The following is a 21601-nucleotide window of genomic DNA, read 5'->3' as shown; positions in this document are numbered from 1 at the left end:
TATATATATATATATTCGGGTGACGTATGTTGCAAGTAAAAACTGTTTTAGAGGGAGCCAGAAACAGCGTAGTGCAGGGCATTTAATATTTTATGGCAGAGAATTTCAAGAGTGCGAAAAATGGGTGCTGCTGATGCGGTGTTTGGACTATAGGTAATTATTCGGACCGCCCGGTTCTAAAGGTTAATGAGTGATGTCAAGTGTGTGGGGTATGCGTTTCTCCACGATGAAATTCAATAAGTAAGGTGACGGTTCATGAAAGCGTAGTAAAGTGATTTTAGAATAGGTTGCTGAAAACAATCCTTTGGTTGAATGAGTACGCGAATGCCAGAAACCGTCTTTTGTTTTAATAAATATTAGGAAAGGTTGGCGCCTTTATGATGGCACCGGCTACTCCGTGTCACTTGGCAAAGGAAAGAAATTTGCGCAAGAAGGGAGAATAGCGACACAAAATATGACACTCAGTAGAACACTGGAAGAATAAAAAATATACAGTCCAATGGAACATGAATAGCAAAGTTTTGTGCAAGAGTTCAGTACTCGTACGCATATATAAAGTCAGATATTTTGAACAGCCAAAACACAAAACACATATCATTATCATCATCATCCTAGTGACGCCCACTGCAGGGCAAAGGCCTCTCCCACACTTCTCCAACTACCCCGGTCATGTACTTATTGTGGCCATGTTGTCCCTGCAAACTTCTTAATCTCATCCGCCCACCTAACTTTCTGCCGCCCCCTGCTACGCTTCCCTTCCCTTGGGATCCAGTCCGTAACCCTTAATGACCATCGGTTATCTTCCCTCCTCATTACATGTCCTGCCCATGACCACTTCTTTTTCTTGATTTCAACTAAGGTGTCATTAACTCGCGTTTGTTCCCTCACCCAATCTGCTCTTTTCTTATCCCTTAACGTTACAGCCATCATTTTTCTTTCCATACCCCGTTGCGTCGTCCTCAATTTAAGTAGAACCCTTTTCGTGAGCCTCCGGGTTTCTGCCCCGTACGTGAGTACTGGTAAAACACAGCTGCTATACACTTTTGTCTTGAGGGATAATGGCAACCTGCTGTACGTGATCTGAGAATGCCTGCCAAACGCACCCCAGCCCATTCTTATTCTTCTGATTATTTCAGTCTCATGATCCGGATCCGCGGTCACTACGTGTCCTAAGCAGATGTATTCCTTTAGCACTTCCAGTGCCTCGCTACCTATCGTAAACTGCTATTCTCTGCCGAGACTGTTAAACATTACTTTAGTTTTCTGCAGATTAATTTTTAGACCCACCCTTCTGCTTTGCCTCTCCAGGTCAGTGAGCATGCATTGCAATTGGTCCCCTGACTTACTAAGCAGGGCAATATCATGAGCGAATCGCAAGTTAGTAAGGTATTCTCCATTAGCTCTTATCCCCGATTCCTCCCAATCCAGGCCTCTGAATGCCTCCTGTAAACACGCTGTGAATGGCATTGGAGAGATCGTATCTCCCTGCCTCACGCCTTTCTTTATTGGGATTTTGTTGCTTTCTTTATGGAGGACTACGGTGGCTGCGGAGCCGGTATAGATATCTTTCAGTATTTTTACATACGGCTCGTCTACACCCTGATTCCGCAATGCCTCCATGACTGCTGAGGTTTCGACTGAATCAAACGCTTTCTCGTAATCAATGAAAGCTATATATAAGGGTTGGTTATATTCCGCACATTTCTCTATGACCTTATTGATAGTGTCACTATGGTCTGTTATTGAGTAGCCTTTACGGAACCCTGCCTGTTCCTTTGGTTGACGGAAGTCTAAGATGTTTGTGATTATATTTGCACTTACCTTAGTAAATACTTTGTATGTAACGGACAGCAAGCTGATCTGTCTATAATTTTTCAAGTCTTTGGCGTTCCCTTTCTTATGGATTAGGATTATGTTGGCGTTCTTCGAAGATTCCGGTTACAACACATGTAATACACTGCAAGTACAGTACAGAATTATACGTACTGCGTATGAGTTGCGATCACCACATAAACCAGTTATGAACCACGAACAACATTTATATTACTCGTTTAGCGTATTCGGATCATCCGAAACGTGATAATTTCCCAAAATGTTGGTGTCTTCTAAAAACATTTTTAGAGCAAGAAGTGCTCTTTCCTGAAGGCCCGCAGTTAACCATGGGCCAAGTATTTTTTTAGAGTGAATGGTCTTCTGTCATATATCAAGAAGATGTGCATCATCTTCTCAAGGAGAAGATGATGCTGATTTGGAACAATGACTTGCTTTGTGCAGATCTTGTAAGACTCAATCATATCAATCAATATCAATCATATAATCATATAGATTTTCGCCCAATGAGTTACTTAAATGGTCACGAAAACTTTGCCAATTAGTACATCTTGTGTATCGCCGGGTCCCTTCACTCTGTATGAGACGATGTTTTACCAGGTTCGCAAAATGATCACTACCGTGCGTTTCTACGTCTGTTGACCATTCAACGCCATCAACAAGGTCTTGCGAGCAGAGCGTAACATCTATACAGCTTGAGTAACGAAACCCCCGCAAGAACGTTGGAGAGCTGTCATTTAACACGATTGGATTACTTTTTTTCTGCAGCAGACTCTATGATGCTTCCGCGGGAATCGTTATATTCACTGCCCCAGATGACGTTATGTGCCTTGAAGTCCCCACAAACCAGCACATGTGAGTTTGCGATACCAAACACATTCACCAAGCTGTCTACTGATATTTTGCTAGAACATTGTAGATAAAGACTGATCACTGTGACAATTGTATTTCTAAAAGAAATCTTGCATGCTACGAACTCCGGTATATTTAAATCGCTCGACTGTATTAAATAGGACGGCAGGTCTTTTCTCACACATAACATCGCTCTGCTACTTCGTGCAATGCGCGATGGTTTATATATCACATAGTTTCAAAGACGAAAGTCATCTCGTACGCCTGCCTCCTGTATACATAAAACAGGAAAGTTATGTTGAGCTAGTAGTTTGCGAAAATCAGCTGACTTATTTGGAAGGCTATTAGCATTCCACTGAAATATGAAAACATTGTTGTAACGATTATTCATTGTAAGCCTGCCATGGAGCTGTTGGTGGTTGTGAAAGCACCAACAATTCCATAGAAAGCAGTGCTTTTACCTCTGGTAGGTTGTTTGCGTGTGGAATGGCACTGAGAATTGCACGCAGAGCTGTGAATAGCATGGGGAGGATCATCTGTGCCACGGATGAAGACGCGTAATCACCAAACGACGCTGAAGCTCCATGTGTGCTCGAAGCAGGTCACTGAAGAGCTGACTGAGATGGTCGCTGGGATGACTGGTGTGGGTGAGGTGAATGCTGAGATAGTCGCTCAGATGTTAGATAAGGTTGCTCTTTCAATGGCAGAGGGCGTTGCTGAGAAGGTCGGCGAATTTCACTCGAAGCCTGGGCAAGATGGGTCGTATTCTCTGAAGGAGGATCGTGTCGCTCGCTGTCAGAACGTTGTCAGATCGCTGTCAGAACCTGAGTGCATTAGAGCTGCAGAATAGTTCATATTGACCCTTTGCTGTTTTTTTTTGTTGTTGTTGGAAGTTGAAGGCGCGCATCTTACAGCATCAAGGTTGGGTGGGGACGCATTACGAGGAGGCAGCTTTTCGTATTTCAACTCATGCTCGCGTAACCTTGAGGCAGCTCTGCTCTGAGGGCACCGGGAGTAGGAAGCTGTATGGTTTCCGACACAGTTGGCACATTTTGGCTGACCTACATTCTTGCACTCTGAATGGTTATGGTTTTCTGAGAATATCTTGCAGCGACGTGGACTGCGGCAGTTCTTCGATAAATGTCGAAATCTCTGGCAGTTGTAGCATCTCAGAGCAGGGCCATGATATTCTTCGATGGGATGACTCGTGAAACCTAACTGCACTCGTTGCGGCATTGGTTTCTATTCTCTGAAATGGAGAATGACGGTTCTCAGAGGGCATGATTCTACCGCTCCCTCTTCTTGGCGATTGTAGCGCGCCTGACGACGGGCAGATGTCACGCCAAAATCCTTCAGGAAGTCAACCAATTGTTCTTCCGTATGCTCAACTGGCGCATGGCGTATCTTCCTAACATTCTTAGTATAAGATGCCGGAATGAATGGCTTGATTCCCAAACCAGCGACTTCGCTCATCGACAGCAGATGTCTTGCAGATGAGACTGAAGTAACGTTGACAGAGAAACTTCCATCTCTATTCATGCGGAATGACTGTACTTTTTCCTTTGCCGCGGAATGGAATGGAATGGAAAACTTTATTGACTCTTTTAAGGTTTTAGCGGGTCGAGGCTGAAGTCTTCATTCTTGAAGCTTGGGTCCTCTTCAGCCATGGATGGGCCCCTAGTCCAGGGCTCCACTGAGCCGGGCCGCCTCGCACGCGTGCGCTATTAGAGCTCTTTGAGCCTCTAGCTCGCGGCTGCCAATTTCCGACGCAGCGCGGTTTGGATTCACTTGCCAGAAGTTGCGTCCTTCCTGTGAGGGTCGAAAAATAACTGGAATTCCCACAGGCCGCTTCTTTTTATACGTTATCAAGGAGAACGGCGTGTCATCACAGTCTATATCTTCATCTTCACTTTGTTCATAAGTAGATGTCCTGTCGTCGTCAACCAGTGGTTTCTTGGCTTCACTCTCGCTTGTCTCAGCCATATTCACTGAAGGTGCGCTGGAAGGTGAGAACTAGCGTCGCCGGCTTGATGACATTAGGCACGTGTTGTGGCACGTCCAAGTGCGGCACCGATTCTGCGGCACTCATGCGCCTAGGAAAGCGCTGTCGGACATATGGCTCGTGCCGGTGTTCTTTGCTGCCTACCGCCGCGGTAGGCGCAGATGCGCTGCGGAGCGCAGCAAAACCACGCGATATTGTGCGTGATCTTTAGCACATAGGTATCCCACATAATGTCCGTTCTCTCTGGATAACAACGAAGTCTCAACACAGCACTGATTCTTCGAAGAAAGCAGAAAAGAACACCTCACCAAAGAAGCAGCGGCCGCTCGGATGGACTTCTTCTTAGTGACAGAATTAATGTGAATGTTATACTTAAGTTGAGGGTCTAATGTAACATCTAGAAAAGTAATAAAGTTAGGTGGGGTAATGACGCAGTTATCGATATATAGTTCAGGGGTTATTGTGGGGGTTCTTTTGGGACGACTGAAATAACATAAAGTTCATTTTAACAGGGTATTTTAGCAAGGTATTTCTACGAGAAACAAGATTCATACGCAAGGATACAAACAAATGCGAGTAATGCTGATGACGAGGCAGATGTATATATTGCCTCTCCTTCAACGCAACACGAATTCACTACAAACGCCGTCAAATGCCATCACTGCACCACGATAATGGAACCCAACGTTTGATGCCTACTTTTTGGAAGATTGGATCGCCCCACCAGCTGCTGTATGTGCGGCTCGTGCCTCAGGCGGGCCGCTGTGGGCATTCACCTTGGAAACAGACCATCCACCGGGAGATATATACCGACCCTGTTACCTTTCCCCAAGACCGGCAACACAAGTACCAGCTCCTCTAATAAATCTGTTCAATCATGCATTCGCAGGGTTCATTCCTGTCTGTCACCTAATGGAAAATGACACACGCACGTGCGTGCTCTCGCTTCTGCTATGCCACCTGACGCACTCTCCAGTCGTCGCAATGAGCTAGTGTGCGCTGGCATGAAAGAAGTACGTGCGTGACTTTGGCCTACCCGAAAAACAAAAGGAAAACAAATTCAGCCAGAACCCACCTTAGGGTGACTGTCGACGTTAACGCGATTAGAAATCAAGCAACGTCGCCATGCACCCACTATGTAATGATGAAGAGACATTTTGGTGACGACACCCTGACGGCACTATCGACTTGCCGATTCTCCCTCCATCGCTTTGGTACCGTCCCTTATGGCGACTAGTAGGAGACGGCAAGAGAAGAGTGCACATTGTCACTTTTATCAGTAAATTGCTTCCATGCGACGTGACTCAGGTGCAAAGCGTTCCAAAGCGCTGTCTTGCGGGGTTGAAGCTGGTTATGGTGCTATGTTGTATTTTTGGGCATACGTCAATGGTCTAATTAACGTAGCAGAAACTCTTTGTATCTATTGCAACGATAGGCGTTAGCAACGCAGTACCTGGAGGACACACTTATATGAGACGAGCCACAATAAATATATTGCAAGCTTCAGCGCATATTTTTAAACTCTGGCTAAAGTTAGCTGCGACACCCTGTATATCGGCCATATACGTGAGTGCGGACGTGAGCTGCAACACGCCGCCGTCGTCAATTCGTCGTCGTCTTTACATCGCCTACATTTCTGTCGCGATTGCTCCTTCGTTGTCATACCGTCTCACCGTTGCGCCGTCTTCACTGTCGCCAACATTGAGTTGTCATTCCATCTTTGCCCCGCCGCTGCCCTCACACCGTCATCATCACTCCGTCATGGGCATGCCGTTTTCGCCTTACGGTCTTGATCGCGCCGCCGTGATCATGCCGTCGTCATGCTGTCGTCTCCCACTGTGCATCCGCTTGATTTGACGTTTGGATTTGGGCATAGCTTGTGAGTGGTATAGTGCGTGAACTTAGAGAGCATATGAATGAGATGTTAACGGAAGATAGATATCCAGTTTGCTACCCGGCACTGGGGACGGCGTAGACGAGAAAGAAAGATAATGAAAAAATGCACACACGTAGAAAGAGAAGCAGATTTAAAAAATTCGCAGTTTTGCCCGAAAGGTGAAGCATCCATTGCGATAGCAAATTAGCGGACAGCTATATGAAGTAAGGATAGTAGTATATCGGCCGTATAAACATGTAGACATATGTATACTACACTCGGGGACAACTTTCTGTGGCTATGAAGGGAAAGCTACTGGCGTGTGGCTGCTGCACATGTGTTACTGCGCCAAGTAGTCGGGCAGAGTTTGACAGTGTTTTTGGTTGCTCGGAACGGACGCTGAATCGACGCAGCTTCCACGTGTGACGATTTCGCGTTTTTCCAGACGCGGAAGGGAAAAGCCGCAAAAAACCTTCACACTCACTGGTGTGTTCTGTCGTATTTAACTGTTGCTAATGAGGTGTTTATGTTTACTCTTCCCCAGCTTAAACTAACGTGGATGGAAACGCGGGACTCTTTTCAGAAGCGCTCTCACTTATGCGCGCTTTGCCTCCGTAGCCTTCCCTTCTCATAGACACAGAAAGTTGTCCGCGGCATACGGGGCGCGGTGACGGTTTTATCCACGTTATACGGAACCTCCAGCTGACGCCGCCGCTGTTGGCAGAAATGCGCCTGGAGTGTCTATATAATTGGCAATCAAAAATACACGAACGCATGAACGCACGAACGCACGCACGCACGCACGCGCACACACACACACGCAGTATGTGCGTTGGCCGCGTCGGAGTGCGTTGACCGCGTTCAGTTATGTTGGCTGCGCCAGTGCGTCGAACCACACTCCCCTCCACCCACTCCACACTCTAGCCCACTCCACAATGCCGGCATGCCTAGTGGACAAACGCATAGAACACGTGCTGGGAAACCTCCTCCGTAGTACCTAGGCAGTCATATATTCAAGGAGCAAAAGCTCCCAGATTTTCTCCCTCGCGCCCGCTCTTACTCGGGCCTGGCTGGCAATCCCTCAAACGGCTGGCAATTCCTCAAATGAACGTCCGGTATTGTGCGCCTCGACGCGATCAAGGTGGTCGCACCCTCATTACTTTCCTAGGAGAAATTGACTTTGCTCCCCGTTTGTGGCTTGTTTCTTCATTGCTTTTCGAGTGACAATACCTCGATGATTACTCTATTCTTAACATTAGTTCTTTTATAGTAGTGCCACCTGCAGTGACCAGCAGTACTTTATTTTATGTCATTGTTTTTGTTACGCACGAGGTCTGGCCCCGTCCGCGAAAGGAATGCACATCGGTTGGTGGCAGAAAACCGACTGAGTTTATTTTCTACAAAGGACGCAGGCGAGAGCCGCATGTGTTCGAGGGGGCAAACTCTCGTTCCCTGCCCGGTGGCGGAGACGCTGGGGGCAGCGAAAGATTCTCGGAACTCGACTCGGGGTGGGGTCACTTCCTGTTTCTTTCGCGCTGGTGCTTCTTACAGCCGAGGAGCGGTAGTACGTTGCTTGTACACAAAAGTTTTGCTTTATTATTTGAGATCCGTCCATCTTGTTCCTTGGTTCTTCTTTCTTTCCCTTCTTCCTATCTTTCTGCATCAGCCTTTCAGAAAAGTAGACAGGCGTTGCGCCCCTTCCGGTGACAGTTGCCAGCCTGCTCCTTCCTTTACTTTTCGCTCCTGCAAGTGTACGTGTGTTCAATAAAGAAAAATCTAGCGAAAGCTTTGTAGGCGTCACTCAACCTAACATGCTATGTATTAAAGCACACATACACATATATATTCACGTAATACGTGTTTACGTACGTACATGTTTCTTGAACTTTAGAATAGTTTTATTTATTGTCCATACGTTCTTCTTCTTTCTTCGGCCTAATGTTCTTCGCATATCTCTTGAATCCGACTCTACTGATATTGTCGTTTTTTTTTTCTTCACCACTGCAGCGGTCTCTGGAGATGGCGCAAATCAGAGGCATATGTTGGGACCGGTGTTTCTCACTTTGGTTAGAACTGAGGCGAAACAGCGCGAAAAAGACGAGGACACAAAGAAAACAAATACCACAGACTTATTTGTGTCCTTGTCTTTTTCCCGCTGTTTCACCTCAGTTCTAAGTATGAACCAACTAGCCCTCAACAAGATCTTACTACACACTTTGGTGTTTACCGCGACACGTCGAGCCATATTCTGAGGAATACTCTTACATTTGTCCTCCTATAGTTCTGGCTGCACATCTAATACTTTCACCTAGATTAGCGAGAGTCCTTTCGACGACCCATAGCAGATGACTAAGGCAAAATAGCCACAGGGCGCCGCTCTGTTTTCTTACATCGGCTGCGAAAGTGTTGAATGCTGGACAAAATTCTGCCAGCTATACTTTGCTTCCTTCCGCAGTGCAGTATTGGTGCATGAAATCCTTAAGTTTGAGTCGCTCATCCTACCAGTGAGCAGAATTTTTATGACACTGCCTGCGCAGACATAAGCGAGCCGCATAACTTCTAAAAAAGGCGACTACTTCAGCGCTGCTCTTCGTCACTTCGCCGATGTTTTAATCTCTTTTCATTGCACATGCATAAGCCATATGCAGTCACAACGCCTTGATAGTAATATCCATCATAGTTGACGCTTCAAAGTGGCTGCGGCACAATCAGTGAACAGTTTCTACAAGGGCGAATGAAAACGCGTCGTCTTTTTCGGAGGCGTGCACCTTACCGCCCAAGGCGCATACGGCAAGCACGTGCCTCGCTGGAAAAAAGGCTGACGTTCCTCCCGTGCGCTCGAGAGAGAGAATTTAACTTCGTCGTAGCTTTTTCGTGATATTGCCGCGCAAAAGAAACACCATCAGATGATGTGTCTGTGCATTTGCATATATGTGGATTTGGACCCGTCTCTATGCGTTCTATGGGGTTGCTCTTTGAGCTCGCTATGGAGCGATCGAGGATTGAGTTGCCCTCCGTGCAGCCTCTGGCTGTTACAGGATCGGCTTCTTCCTTACCCTTTGTTGCGTGCGGCGGAGTGCTTGAAGCATCTTGCATCACCTCTGCCACAGGCTCTCCTGCTTGGCTTCCTTGTCAGGGCTGAGACCACTGCCCTTTCTCTGACCCTTACTTGACCCCTTCCCCTTACACCTCTCCTTTCTCTACTCCCCTCCCCCAACCCCTCTCCGAAATGCCAAAAGCAGACACAGTACATCTAGTATCGCAGTTTGCGATGAAGATTGTGGACGCAGCACGTGCACTTTTCCGTTTGATGTATTTAAGACCCGGCGTGAATGTTATGTGAGATGTTCTTGGCCGTTAAAAGTACATGTTCCCATCTATCTCAATTGGTCAATTGGTCAATCTATCTCAATCAATTGGCCGCTTTTTTTGTGATACTTGAACATATGCTCGCGTCACTTACAATTCCTCGTGTAAGTCTGACTGAATAACTATAGGGAACGGTGCCGGCAGGATGTGTGTGCGTGTGCGTGCGCGTGCGTGCGTGTGTGTGTGTTCGTGTGTGGGTGGGTGGGTGGGTGGCTGTGTGTGTGTGTGTGTGTGTGTGTGTGTGTGTGTGTGTGTGTGTGTGTGTGTGTGTGTGTGTGTGTGTGTGTGTGTGTGTGTGTGTGTGTGTGTGTGTGTGTGTGTGTGTGTGTGTGTAAACTGTCCCACGGAGAGGCGGCGTGTATACGATGACTGGACGAACGTTTCCGCAACCTTGGAATCGAGGGAGGACCGAGTGTTTATAAACGGCTGTTGTGCGGATGCTCAGTACACTTTCTTGAGCAGTCATGTTAGACTGATGTTGAATGCAATGGCAGATCCAGATCAAGTTTTTCTGCTCTGTATGGAGCAATCCTATTCCAATGGCAGTATGGGAGCGTGAGCTGTGTGTTCCAATGGCAGATTGGGACCAGCCGCTGATCCCGGATTGCTCCGTGGAGCAAAAATATTTGCTCCGCCGAAATCGGCAGATTTGACCGGAAGTCCTCGTGACGTATTTCCTTCACCCGCCTCTGCTTCCTGTCACGGTCGCCTGTTTCCGGTCGCGGACATGGGAAACGTGGACGACGCTTCTCGCCGTGCGATTTTGTTCGCGCTCCAAGATAGCTCCGACTCAGACAGTACAATTTCCAAGTCGAGTGATGATTCTTCTGACACGCACAGTGAAATGGGGTGGTGGGTTGCGGTTCCAAGCGCTTGTTCCTCTCTCTATTCTAGCGCCCTCTCACTTGATTTTCCTGTACTAAGTGCCCCCGCGGGAGCGCACGCATTCCCTTCGCAGATATGGTGTGAGCAGATGAGAGCGATCTCAGTCGGAGCGACGCGCTCCGTTCGTGATCCGGCCGAGCGCTCGCGATCTACCATTGGAATTCAACATGAGACACTCTCTCAAGCAGTCGTGTTAGACTGACGTACTGTTTCTCGCAGTCATGCTAGACTGATGAACTGCATGTAAATACTGTAAATAAACCCATATTCCTCGTTTTCGATGAGAAGCAGTCCTTCTCTTCATCAACGTCCTGAGCTTGGATAAGTTGGACAACGGCATGGGTCAGCTACCTTCTAATTCATGCCGTACTCCAATCTTGACAACAGGTTACGAGCGATGGGATTGAGCCCCCAATCATAACAGTGCCCACCACCTGAAAACGGCTTCACCGCGTGCCAACACAACTTGGTATGAGCACTCGACAAGAAGGAGCACGAACTGGTTGATCGCCTGCTTAGGAAAAGGGTGCAGAAATTGAACAATCTGATATGGAACACCTGGGAGACTAAAAGACTAGCAATACGTTGGAGAAGAGCTGCGGGAAGCAAACACTGCGTAAAAATGTGAACCGAATCCTCAAGACCGCCACAAAAAGGGCACACCCCACGAGCCTGGATGGCTGTGAAGGGCCTGTAGTTCATCGGCAGGCATCCTCGCGCCAGTCGGTACATGAACGTAGCTCGCCTGGTGTCAAGGAAGCTGGCGGTAATGAGCTTTCAGCTTGGCTTGTGGATGGACAGATCGTATCTTTGGCAATGCGGGAGGAAACCTGGGGTGAGGATATCGACTAGTTCTTGGATTGGAGTTGAAACTACATCGATGCCGGGGTGAACCCTGCGGCGGCATATCAGAGAGTTGGCAGCCGCCGCATAAGTGGTAGACGGGGAACCTGAGCGAGGCACACAGCACCAGTGCGAAGATGAGCACGACCCCACGACACTCAAGATCCACTTTTTAAGCACTTTCTTTTTCCCCTTTCTCTAGTCGGGGAAATTCACTGTTCTTCTCGGATAATCACAATCGTTGAACCATTCGCAAAATCCCACCCATAACGTCGCATCGTTCCGCCGGACTTCAACTCCAATGTTGCACGAACGCCCCCATATACGAGGCAACGGCGTGACAAACTATAGGAACTTGATGTCGAAGTCGTTCCCACAGAAGTCCTCAACGTTGGCCCCTCTTATCGATTAGTGGGCCATGAGTGACGGTCCACTTGTCAGGGTCAGGTTCAGGTAGAGTGGTTTTCACGGTAGTTGTTGCTTCCACGAAGGACGACGGCTGTTGTCGCCTCGAAGTGCGCTATACCTAGCGTTTCACGGTCTGTGTCGGGTCCAGTCTACTCCAGGCGGGCGCTCGTCTCGCCCGTCAGCTTTGGTGACGCTGATTTACTCGCCAACTCCCTGGTGCTGAGAAAACGACGATGCAGCCGGAAGGGCCTTTCATAGCTGCATGCTCGCCGGTGAAGCAGGTGAAGCATGGTTTGTCGGTAATGAGTGCCGGCTACAACAGTGTTAAATGACAATTGCAACAAACCCAATCTTCCGCGCAATGTGCTCATGTGTCACAATAACGGCTTTCCCTCTAGCGCTCACATAGAGCGAGTCTTCAGGGTCACTGCGACGTATCCACAAGAAAACGAGGGACGATCACCGACGAAGATTTCTGAAAAGCAATACTTAATGAATAGAAACGACGTGTAAAAGGCTGCAGTATACGCTCTAATACAGCCAGCATTCGTTGATTAAAGTTGACAAGAAAGGAATGTAAAAGTAATTATATGCATTTTAATGATTTCTCAGTTATTTTCGTGGAGCCATAATTGGTCATTTGGTGATGGTAACAACTTTATTGAAAATGCCGCAAATTCGCGGCATGGGCCCAAGTCGCCCCCGAGGAGGTCCGAAGATCCTGCCTCCTCGCCGCCTCACGGGCGGCGAGGAGGCAGGATAAGTACGGATAAGCTAAATAAGTACGGTTAAGAAAGTACAGTTAAAACTCGATCTAACGAAACCGGATTTGACGAAGTTCCCGATCTAATGACGAAATTTCCGGCAAGTACGCATAAGATTCGATGTTGTCATCAACCTGAATTAAGGAAACTAGCTTGCATTAGACCCGATTTAACGAAGCTTTTCCAGAAATAAAGCAGTAAAAAAAGCTGAGCTTTCTTTCTCATTTTGACGCAGACAGGTTTATTTTTATTTTCATTCAACCGTGTGCTCTAACGCTATATCGCCTTAAAACATCTAGAGGTCCTTGTTACGGCCCTAGCTTTATTTTGACGAGGCTGCACGCTGCGCCCATACGCAGAACAACGGACTTCGCAGTCGCTAGCGTTCTTACGTACCAGATGGTGCTAGGGGCGGCGGTAGTTTTACCACCCTCGCGGACATTTTACATGCGCAAGCGTGGAATAACGGCAAATACAATGCCGCGGTACCTTTTGGGTGTCGCTACGTTACAATTTTAGATTTCGAAGGACCCAAAAATCTCTTACTCGATTTTCAGAACTTCCCGATTTAACGAGATAACTCGAGCGAGGTCATCACTTCGTTAAATCGAGTTTTAACTAATTGTATTTGTGATCAGTTACCTTTGTTCTATAACGTGTACAAAAGTATGATAGGAGGCAATGCCACGAAAGCTGGAGAGCATTTTACCACGGTTCACTGTCGCGACCAAAAATCCGGAGAAAGATACTAAGTGCGCACCATGTAATCTGATGTAAAATATAGCCTGCTGCTTTTACGTCGCAAAACGCCATCTACCTCTTGAGACACACGGGACATCTTGCGAGAGCTTCGTGGCCTCTGAGGAGAAAACCGGAAACAAAACCTTTATTTGTTATGATGCCTTGTCCGCATCGCCGTTCTATGGACGACACAACCGATGATCATAAAGGTGCCCCTCACCACCGGCACCTTCATGGTCACTGGCGTCTCAAGGCTGCGGTGGGTGGTGTCACCATGCCGCGTTTCTCCATCGGCTGGGCCGAAGGTCGCGGAGCGCGGTTATCACTCAACTCCGCTGTACTTCTCTTGTCTAGATGTGCCGTTTCATCTTGCCAGCTCACCACAGCTTCGCTTAGACCGACTCCGCAGTGCGTAGGATCTACACTGCTTTTGAAGTGTAGATCCCACGTTGGGTTCCATGCCACAAGCACTCGCGTTCTTTCTTTTTCTTTTTTGCTTGCTCATTCCTAATTGGGATGATGGATATTGCCCGTAGCAACACGCCATGTGGCGTAGAAGAAACTATAAAACACTTCCTGTGTGTCCGCCCATCATATAAAGATGAGGTTGCTCACACTTCGGACAGCTTTATAAGGCACTTGGATGACAGGCCTTTTTCAGACGAGAAAGTTCCTGAACCATGGTCTCTTGCGTCTGCGATGTACAAAGCCGCAAAAACACTGCTGCGATTCTTGAGATGCAACACCCTACACGACGGCTTCTAATGAGAGAGAGAGAGAGAGAGAAAGAGAGAAAGCTCTTTATTGAAAACGCAGTGCTTAGCCAACGTATTTTCGCCTACATGCTACTCTGCTTGTAATGAACATAACGGTGAACTCTTGATTTTGTGCATGTCTGCGCATAGTGTCACTTTCTTTCATTCCGATCGTTCACTCCCCTCCCCCTTCTTTAGTGCTGGACACCCAACCCTGCTCAGCCTGGTTAACCTCCATGCCTTTTCCTTATGACTGCTCTCTCTCTCTCTCTCTCTCTCTCTCTCTATATATATATATATATATATATATATATATCCAAGTGACACCTCAAAGTCGCTGGATTTCATATTACTAGATCATGAACCATTCAGCTTGAAAAAAATACTTCGCCCATGGCCAACAGCGGAGTTCCAGAGAAAGACACTTGTTTACATATATTTTTTAGACATTTGAAACATCTTACGTTTGTACTAAATATTCGTGTCATCCGTCGTGAAAGTTTACATTAGTTTCATGCTGATATATGTATAATTATGCGGTATGCTATATGATTATGACCCATTCGGCTGCAAAACTGTGGACTGTGTATTTTCCCGAACAACTTTAAGTACTTTTATTTATTTATTGAAGTGCGCTTCTTTATACATGTTTACGCACGCCGGCACGTATTGCCGTACCATCTTCTGGTGATTCATGTACTCCAGTACAAAAACTTTTGCTTTCGCGCTCTTGACTTACCGTGATTTCATTTTATTTGTCATTCGAAAGTAGCAACCGGTGCCAACCTAAAGGTGCCACCATCTTCTATGTTATTTACAAAAATCGTGTATTAAAAACATACCAACATGAACGCAGTGCCTTTCGAGGGAATGCACCTGCCTCGCTCGAAGATCGGTGGCCTCACTGCACGTGCTCTCGCGAGATAGAGAGACAGCTCGCTAGGAAAGTTAACTTCATCGTCACTTATTTAATGCATAAGCATTTGTATGTCGACCTACCCAGAAAAATCGTCTGTACCTCTGTCACATAACGCGTGATGGGTACGTGGCGCTTTACCCGTGCAAGAAAATGTTACATTGCAGTTTCTATAAAGGCTTTGTTGAAAGATTTAGTGATGGTGGAATAAAAGCCATCTCCACGATCCCATGTAGAGCCGACTTGAAGCGTTATAGACATGCGCAAAATTTCGATTTTGCGAAAAATACGAAAGACGCCACGTATTCGATGTGCTTCCGTGTTCGCGGAATGCGCCTTTCGTTGGGGCGTTCCTTCACCGACCGAAATGCCACCGATCTCTGAAGGCTCATGCGCTTCATGCCCCGCAACACAGACAGATAAACAGTCAATCACTTGATAATGATGTTAAGGAGTGATCAGGGGGTTATATGGGTCTCATCACGGTTGATAATGGTTCGACGCGGATGGATAAGGTGTTAAAGAGCGATAAGGGCTTATAATGATAGGAGCAATCATGATAAGGTTAATAAGCACCGATAAGTTTTGATAAGGGTCGGATCGAGTCCCATAGCGTTGATAAAAACCGATAAGAGTTGATAAGGACCGAGAAGAGTTGATAAGGGCTGGATCATGTCCGATAAGGACATATAAGGTTGATAAGGATCGGATCAATTGCGACACGGTTGACACCGACCGATACGAGTCGCCAAGGCTCGGATCGAGTCCGATAAGGCTGATAACGACCGATAATCATTGATAAGGGCTTATACTGGGTCGATCAAGTTTCATGACATACATAATAGACAGTTTTAGAATTGCGTTTGCAACCAAACGTAAACGCATTACGTACGTAAAGAAGTAACGTATCCTCACTGCGCATGCTCCGAGCGTTATTCGGTTTCTGTGGTTTACATGCGCTATGATAATGTACGTTATTTTGCGTGTTTAACGTTCGTAATGTTTACGGACGCTAAGAAATAACGTTGACGAACGTGGCGGCATCCATAGCTCCCACTTCAGCGTCAATTCTCGTGATGGCTACGCTCTCACTCGCGTTGATCACCAGTAACTATCGCAATGATCTTTCGCTTCCTCTAAACTCACCTGAAAGGTTAGTTATGAGCGCATAGCGCATCGCGTTCATTTTCTGAAATCGTGCGGCGATTCTGGCGCCCGTAGGCCTAACGAGACGTGTTCGCATAGCAACAGCAGGATGGTTGCTAATGGATCGTCTTGGCTTGGATACGCTTGGCACGAGGCACCAGATGGTGCCCTGTTTTATAACGTCTCCTTCATGTTTGTGTTTCCGTAAGGTAAATTAAAGACTTGAAAGGACACGCACCGCAACGTCCCGCAAAGGTGCTTACGTTTAACGTACGTAAGGCGTCAAACGCTATTCTAAAACTGTGTAATGACACTGGGCACGTGGAGAAGACGAGCAAGTGGCGCAATGCTTACGCATGGTGAGACAATTCCCAGAGAAGTTTCTGCGTGCTTTTTCATTAGCTGCACCTCATAAATACGCCACCAAATCATGCGTCTGTATAGCTGTATAAAGGAAAGCTAGGACTTCTATCTCTGCGTTCTACTGAGTGCTCACTGAGCTCACTATGGAGCGATCAAGGAGGCAGCGGCCCTCCGAGCAGCCTCTGGCTGCTACGGAATGGGTATTTTCGCTGCCCTTTCTGACGTGCGGCGGATTGCTTCAAGCATTCCGCGCTTGCTCTGCCGCAGGTTCTCCCGGAGTGACACTTGCTTTTCGATAAAAATTCATCCTTTCACTCCCCACACTTCCCACTTTCCCTCTCTTCCTCCCACGCCTTCCTTCATTTTTCCCTACCTCTCCGTTTTCAAGCCCCATCCCTATAGTCCCACATCCCATCCTGAAAAACTAAAAGCAAGCTAACATATAGCATACCAGGGCAGTGGCGTAGCCAGAAATTTTGTTCGGGGGGGGGGGGGGGGGGCTACGCCACTGGCCCTATATATATATATATATATATATATATATATATATATATATATATATATATATATATATATATATATATATATATATATATATATATATATATATCCGTAGCTGCAGCTCAACCTCCTCCTTAAGAGGAAGCTTTAGCTCGGGTGCTCCTATTTAAGTACATGTAGACATGTAGACAACCACTTCACCAATTTTGAGGAGGTTTGTTGCATTTAAAAGAACAAGTTTAATTCTAGTGACTACTGGTTTCGAATTTTTCATTTAGGTGGTCGATTATTTATTAAAAATTGGCCAAATCGAAAATTTTCAGAAAACGAAACTATCAAGTTTAAAACTCCGTGACTCAACAATGAAAAATGATATCACAATTCTGTGAATTGCATCTAATAGCACCTCTACAGCGGACAAAATGGATATGTTACACATGAATTTCAAAAAAATTCAGTATTGTGGAATTACGGCTTTTGCAGAACCCTTGTACACAACGTAACCAATTCACGTAAGATACAAATTGACATAGCAAGCTTGTCCGCTTTTACTGTTCTAGTAGATGCCGTTTACAGAACCACAATGTCTGTTCTTCATGCATAGCTATTCGTTTGTAAACGTCGTGCTTCTATTTTTTCAAACTTTCAAAATTTTCAAAATATTTTAAACAAAATTCAGGCCCTGAATCGAAGTTTTGTTTCGAACGGAACTAGGATTTAACTTTCTCTTTCAAATGCAACAAATTTCAATAAAAGCGATTAGCAGGATTATCTAAGAAAAGCGTTTCTGCGTTTTACAAGTATTTGAATAGGCCGCGTCGGATTGGGCCCGAGCTAAAGCTTCCTCTTAAACAAGTTGTCAAGGGATCAAATCCATGAATAATAACTGCATTGTCATTGCCAAAGATGCTGCAAACGAATTCTTGAAAGCTACGCACTGTAAGTACAAGTAAAATATGTATTTTTTCATAAAATATTATACTCGTATGTGCCAGAAATTGTGCCCAACATAACTGACGTCAATGCTTCCATGTTTTTTGTCTATTTATTAAGTAAAGAAAATATCACACGAACTTTAGAACTATATCAGTTCGAAACCAGGAAAGCAGTGCATGCCACTGATATGAAAAATTAAAAGGCAATGAACTGAACAAGTTGAGGACAAATATGTTAATGAAACTTTGTCATTCAAGAACCGTGCTTACATTCCTGTATATATGCAATGGCCAGTGAAAAATCTCAATGACGCTGTAATTTGTTTTAATGTATTACGCAAAAGCAGCTGTCACCGGTCGTGTATCGTGAGTAATTGCACCGAAATCATAGTCGCAACAGAGAGCACGTATAAAAAGCAGGAATTCTGCATGATATACGAGGGCAAGTCAAATGAATGTGAGCCAACAACAAGGTACTTTATTTAAAAGTAGTCTTCATGAGAATTTAGACATTTGTCCCATTGACTAACGAGTCCCGTGATTCCCGTCTTATAAAACTCCTTGGGTTGCTGCTTCAAGAAGTCTGTATCTGGTTCCCTTGAGCTGTTTTTTCGGTTGCCCCAAAATGTAGAAGTCGCAAGGTGACAGATTTGAGCTGTATGGCAGATGTTGCAGCGTTTCCCACTTGAACTTTGCCAGTTTTGTATTAACCACATAAGCAACGTGGGGACAGGCATTGTCGTGGAACAAGATGACCCCATTCGTCAATTTTCCACGTTGTTCGTTCTTAATTGCGACACCCTGCCGTTCTGGCGTTTCACAATATCGGAAACAATTGATAGCCTCTCAAGATTTCGCAAATTCTATCAGTAATGGACCCTGACGGCCGAAAGAAAAGTCAACAACACCTTTCCAGCGGAAATGATGGCCTTTGCATTCTTTGGGCGTGGTAAATTCGAATGTTTCCACTGTAAGCTTTGCCGTCGTGTTTCAGGCTCGTAGTAGTGGCACCAAGGTTCGTCCCCGATCACAGCTGCAAACAAGAAGTCGTCATGCTCATTGTGATACCCGATCAGATGAGTCAAGGCAGCGTGAAACTTTTCCGTCTTCTCGCGATGGATCCAAATCTTGGGGATCCATTGCGCACCAAAGAGCCGATAACCGAGAAGCTCATGAATTATGGCGTGAACCGAACCGTGACTGATGTTCAGACGGTCTGACAGTTCATCGATTCTTATCCTCTGTTCTTGTTTCATCAGCTCATGAACCTTTGAAATTGTGTGGGGGGTGATTGCACGATGGTTTTGGCCCGGTCTTGGAATGTCTTTACAACGTCCTTTAAACCGTTTATTCCAACACTTCACAGTGGTCAATTAAATGCCGTGTTCGACGTAAAAGGCAGCCATACGGCGATTAATTTCTGTTTTGGAAACACCTTTAGCTGTCAAAAACTTCGTGACACCGAGCTGTTCAACTTTTGAAGTGTCCATTATGTGACGCAACCATATTCAACCCAGTGTATGAGAGCATTAAAGAATATTTATCTTCACACCTGCTTGTCACTTTTGCAAATGAGGCATGCCGTTCTCCTACGCGCATGCCTCGCAGATAATGAACCGAACCATCATTGCGCGGTTAGGGCAGGCGCACTTTCATTTGACTCGCCCTCGTACATTAGAAATGCAAAGATACAATGGGATATACAAATGCGAAAATACGGCTTGATAAAGGACAAAAAAGTGTCACTGGAAACAAAGTTCACTGCATGTATACACAAAACCTCGAAACAAGATATTTAAGTATACATTCTAGACATTCTAGACATTCTAGACAAAATCCGGAGTGATTTCCGGCGCCGGGGGTCGCTTTGGTCGGCGGTGCATGGACAGCACGAAAAAATTTCGGGGGGGGGGGGGCTGAAGCCCCATAAGCCCCTCCCCCCCCCCCCTGGCTACGCCCCTGTACCAGGGGACACGAAATGATGGCAAAGCGTCAGGCCGTATAACGCAACCGTGGTTTGAGGCCTTGGACTCGTGGTGCCAGTGGGACATATTATGACTAGTACCGCAGTCGACGAGCAAGCTCGCGCTCCTCAGGGCTATCTTTCAGGTTGAATGGTTAGAGTAAGCACACGAAGAACGAAGGAGACTCAAAGCCATGCGCCGGTTAAGCATTTTTCTCTTCTGAAATGATCTCCGTTCCATGCGCTAGCCTGTGTATGGAAACAATGTGTGGGACCGGGCAAGCTGATAATCCATTATATTTAAATACAGTGCAACAGCGGACGGAGGACAGCAAGAATGAACGAACAAGCACAAGCGCTGACTTCCACCTGAGCGTTTATTCAAAAGGACCCCCTAGATCTCGTAGCCGGGGTGCGCGAAGAGCTCGCATCCTACCGCTCCTCCTAGCACTGTGTAAGTGCCACTGGATATGTGCCACTGGTAATGGCAGATAAGCTGTGCCCATTTGCTCTAAATACGCGCCCATCATAGACCGCTAATCGCAAGAACGCCGCCAATTATCTCGAAAAAATAAATGCACCTCCATTTTCGTGCGTGTATGTGTAACTGCTATCTGTGATCATTGCTCTTGTCTGGACGAAGTGTGCACACAAAGCGATTGCGGAACAACAAACCTTTTGCACAGATTTCAAGGGAGCTAGAAGCCTTGAAACTTTGCCGAAACTCGGGAGACTGTATGTCATTAAGATCCGCCGTGGTTGCTTAGTGGCCATGGTGCTGGGCTTCTAAGCACGACGTCACGGCATCGAATCCCGGCCACGGCGGCCGAATTTCGATGGGAGCGAAAGCACCCCTGTACTTAGATTTAGGTGCACGTTAAGGAACCCCAGCTGGTCCAAATTTCTGGAGCCCCCACTACGGCGTTTCTCATAATCAGATCATCGTTTTGGCACGTAAGACCCTATAATTTAATTTTAATGCCATTAAGTGGAGAAACTATCGATACGTGGGTTAATTGAGAGATTCAGAAGATATAAAAATCTCGTCGATTGCTGAATACCCCCACCGAGATGTTTGAGACTGTTGCTGTAATAGAGGTGACTAAAATCCAAATCGGAATGAGACATTGGGTAAACTAAGTGAGTACTTTACAGGAGGTAGTGAATGAGTTATATATAAATTTGGGTAATTGGGGAGTCGCAGTAATTGGAGTAATTGGAGCATTCTCCATAGGGCCCGAAATATCTTAAACGATAGACGCGTACGAAAAGTAAACACTTAATTGGAATGAAACCTTGAATGAATACAAGGTTCATCACAGTACATCCATTTGGAAAACTCAAAAACTATGTGGGCCAGTTAGAGATGGCACAAACAATAGGCCGGGCGCACTGGCCAGATGGCATTGAGGCTCGTTCAGCTTCCTACAAATGCTGTGTAATCGCCAGCCG

At 46.2% G+C, this 21601-nt stretch overlaps 1 protein-coding gene across 7 annotated transcripts in view; it reads right to left on the bottom strand.

Annotated features, from left to right (window-relative positions):
* The window catches only part of LOC135901595 (uncharacterized), a 543147-nt gene that overhangs the window by 261251 nt on the left and 260295 nt on the right, over positions 1-21601 (bottom strand). Inside the window, exon 8 of one of the 7 annotated variants that reach the window (XM_065431438.2) lies at positions 7977-8303. The exons of the other annotated variants lie outside the window; for them this stretch is intronic. Within the exon in view, the coding sequence (XP_065287510.2) occupies positions 8223-8303 (81 nt within the window). The 3' untranslated portion in view covers positions 7977-8222. Of the gene's footprint in view, positions 1-7976; positions 8304-21601 lie in introns of those variants that run through there. 7 annotated transcript variants of the gene reach the window in all.

The sequence above is a fragment of the Dermacentor albipictus genome, chromosome 1 (assembly GCF_038994185.2).
Source record: "Dermacentor albipictus isolate Rhodes 1998 colony chromosome 1, USDA_Dalb.pri_finalv2, whole genome shotgun sequence".
NCBI lineage: Eukaryota > Metazoa > Arthropoda > Arachnida > Ixodida > Ixodidae > Dermacentor > Dermacentor albipictus.
This window is presented reverse-complemented; position numbering and strand designations above follow the sequence as displayed.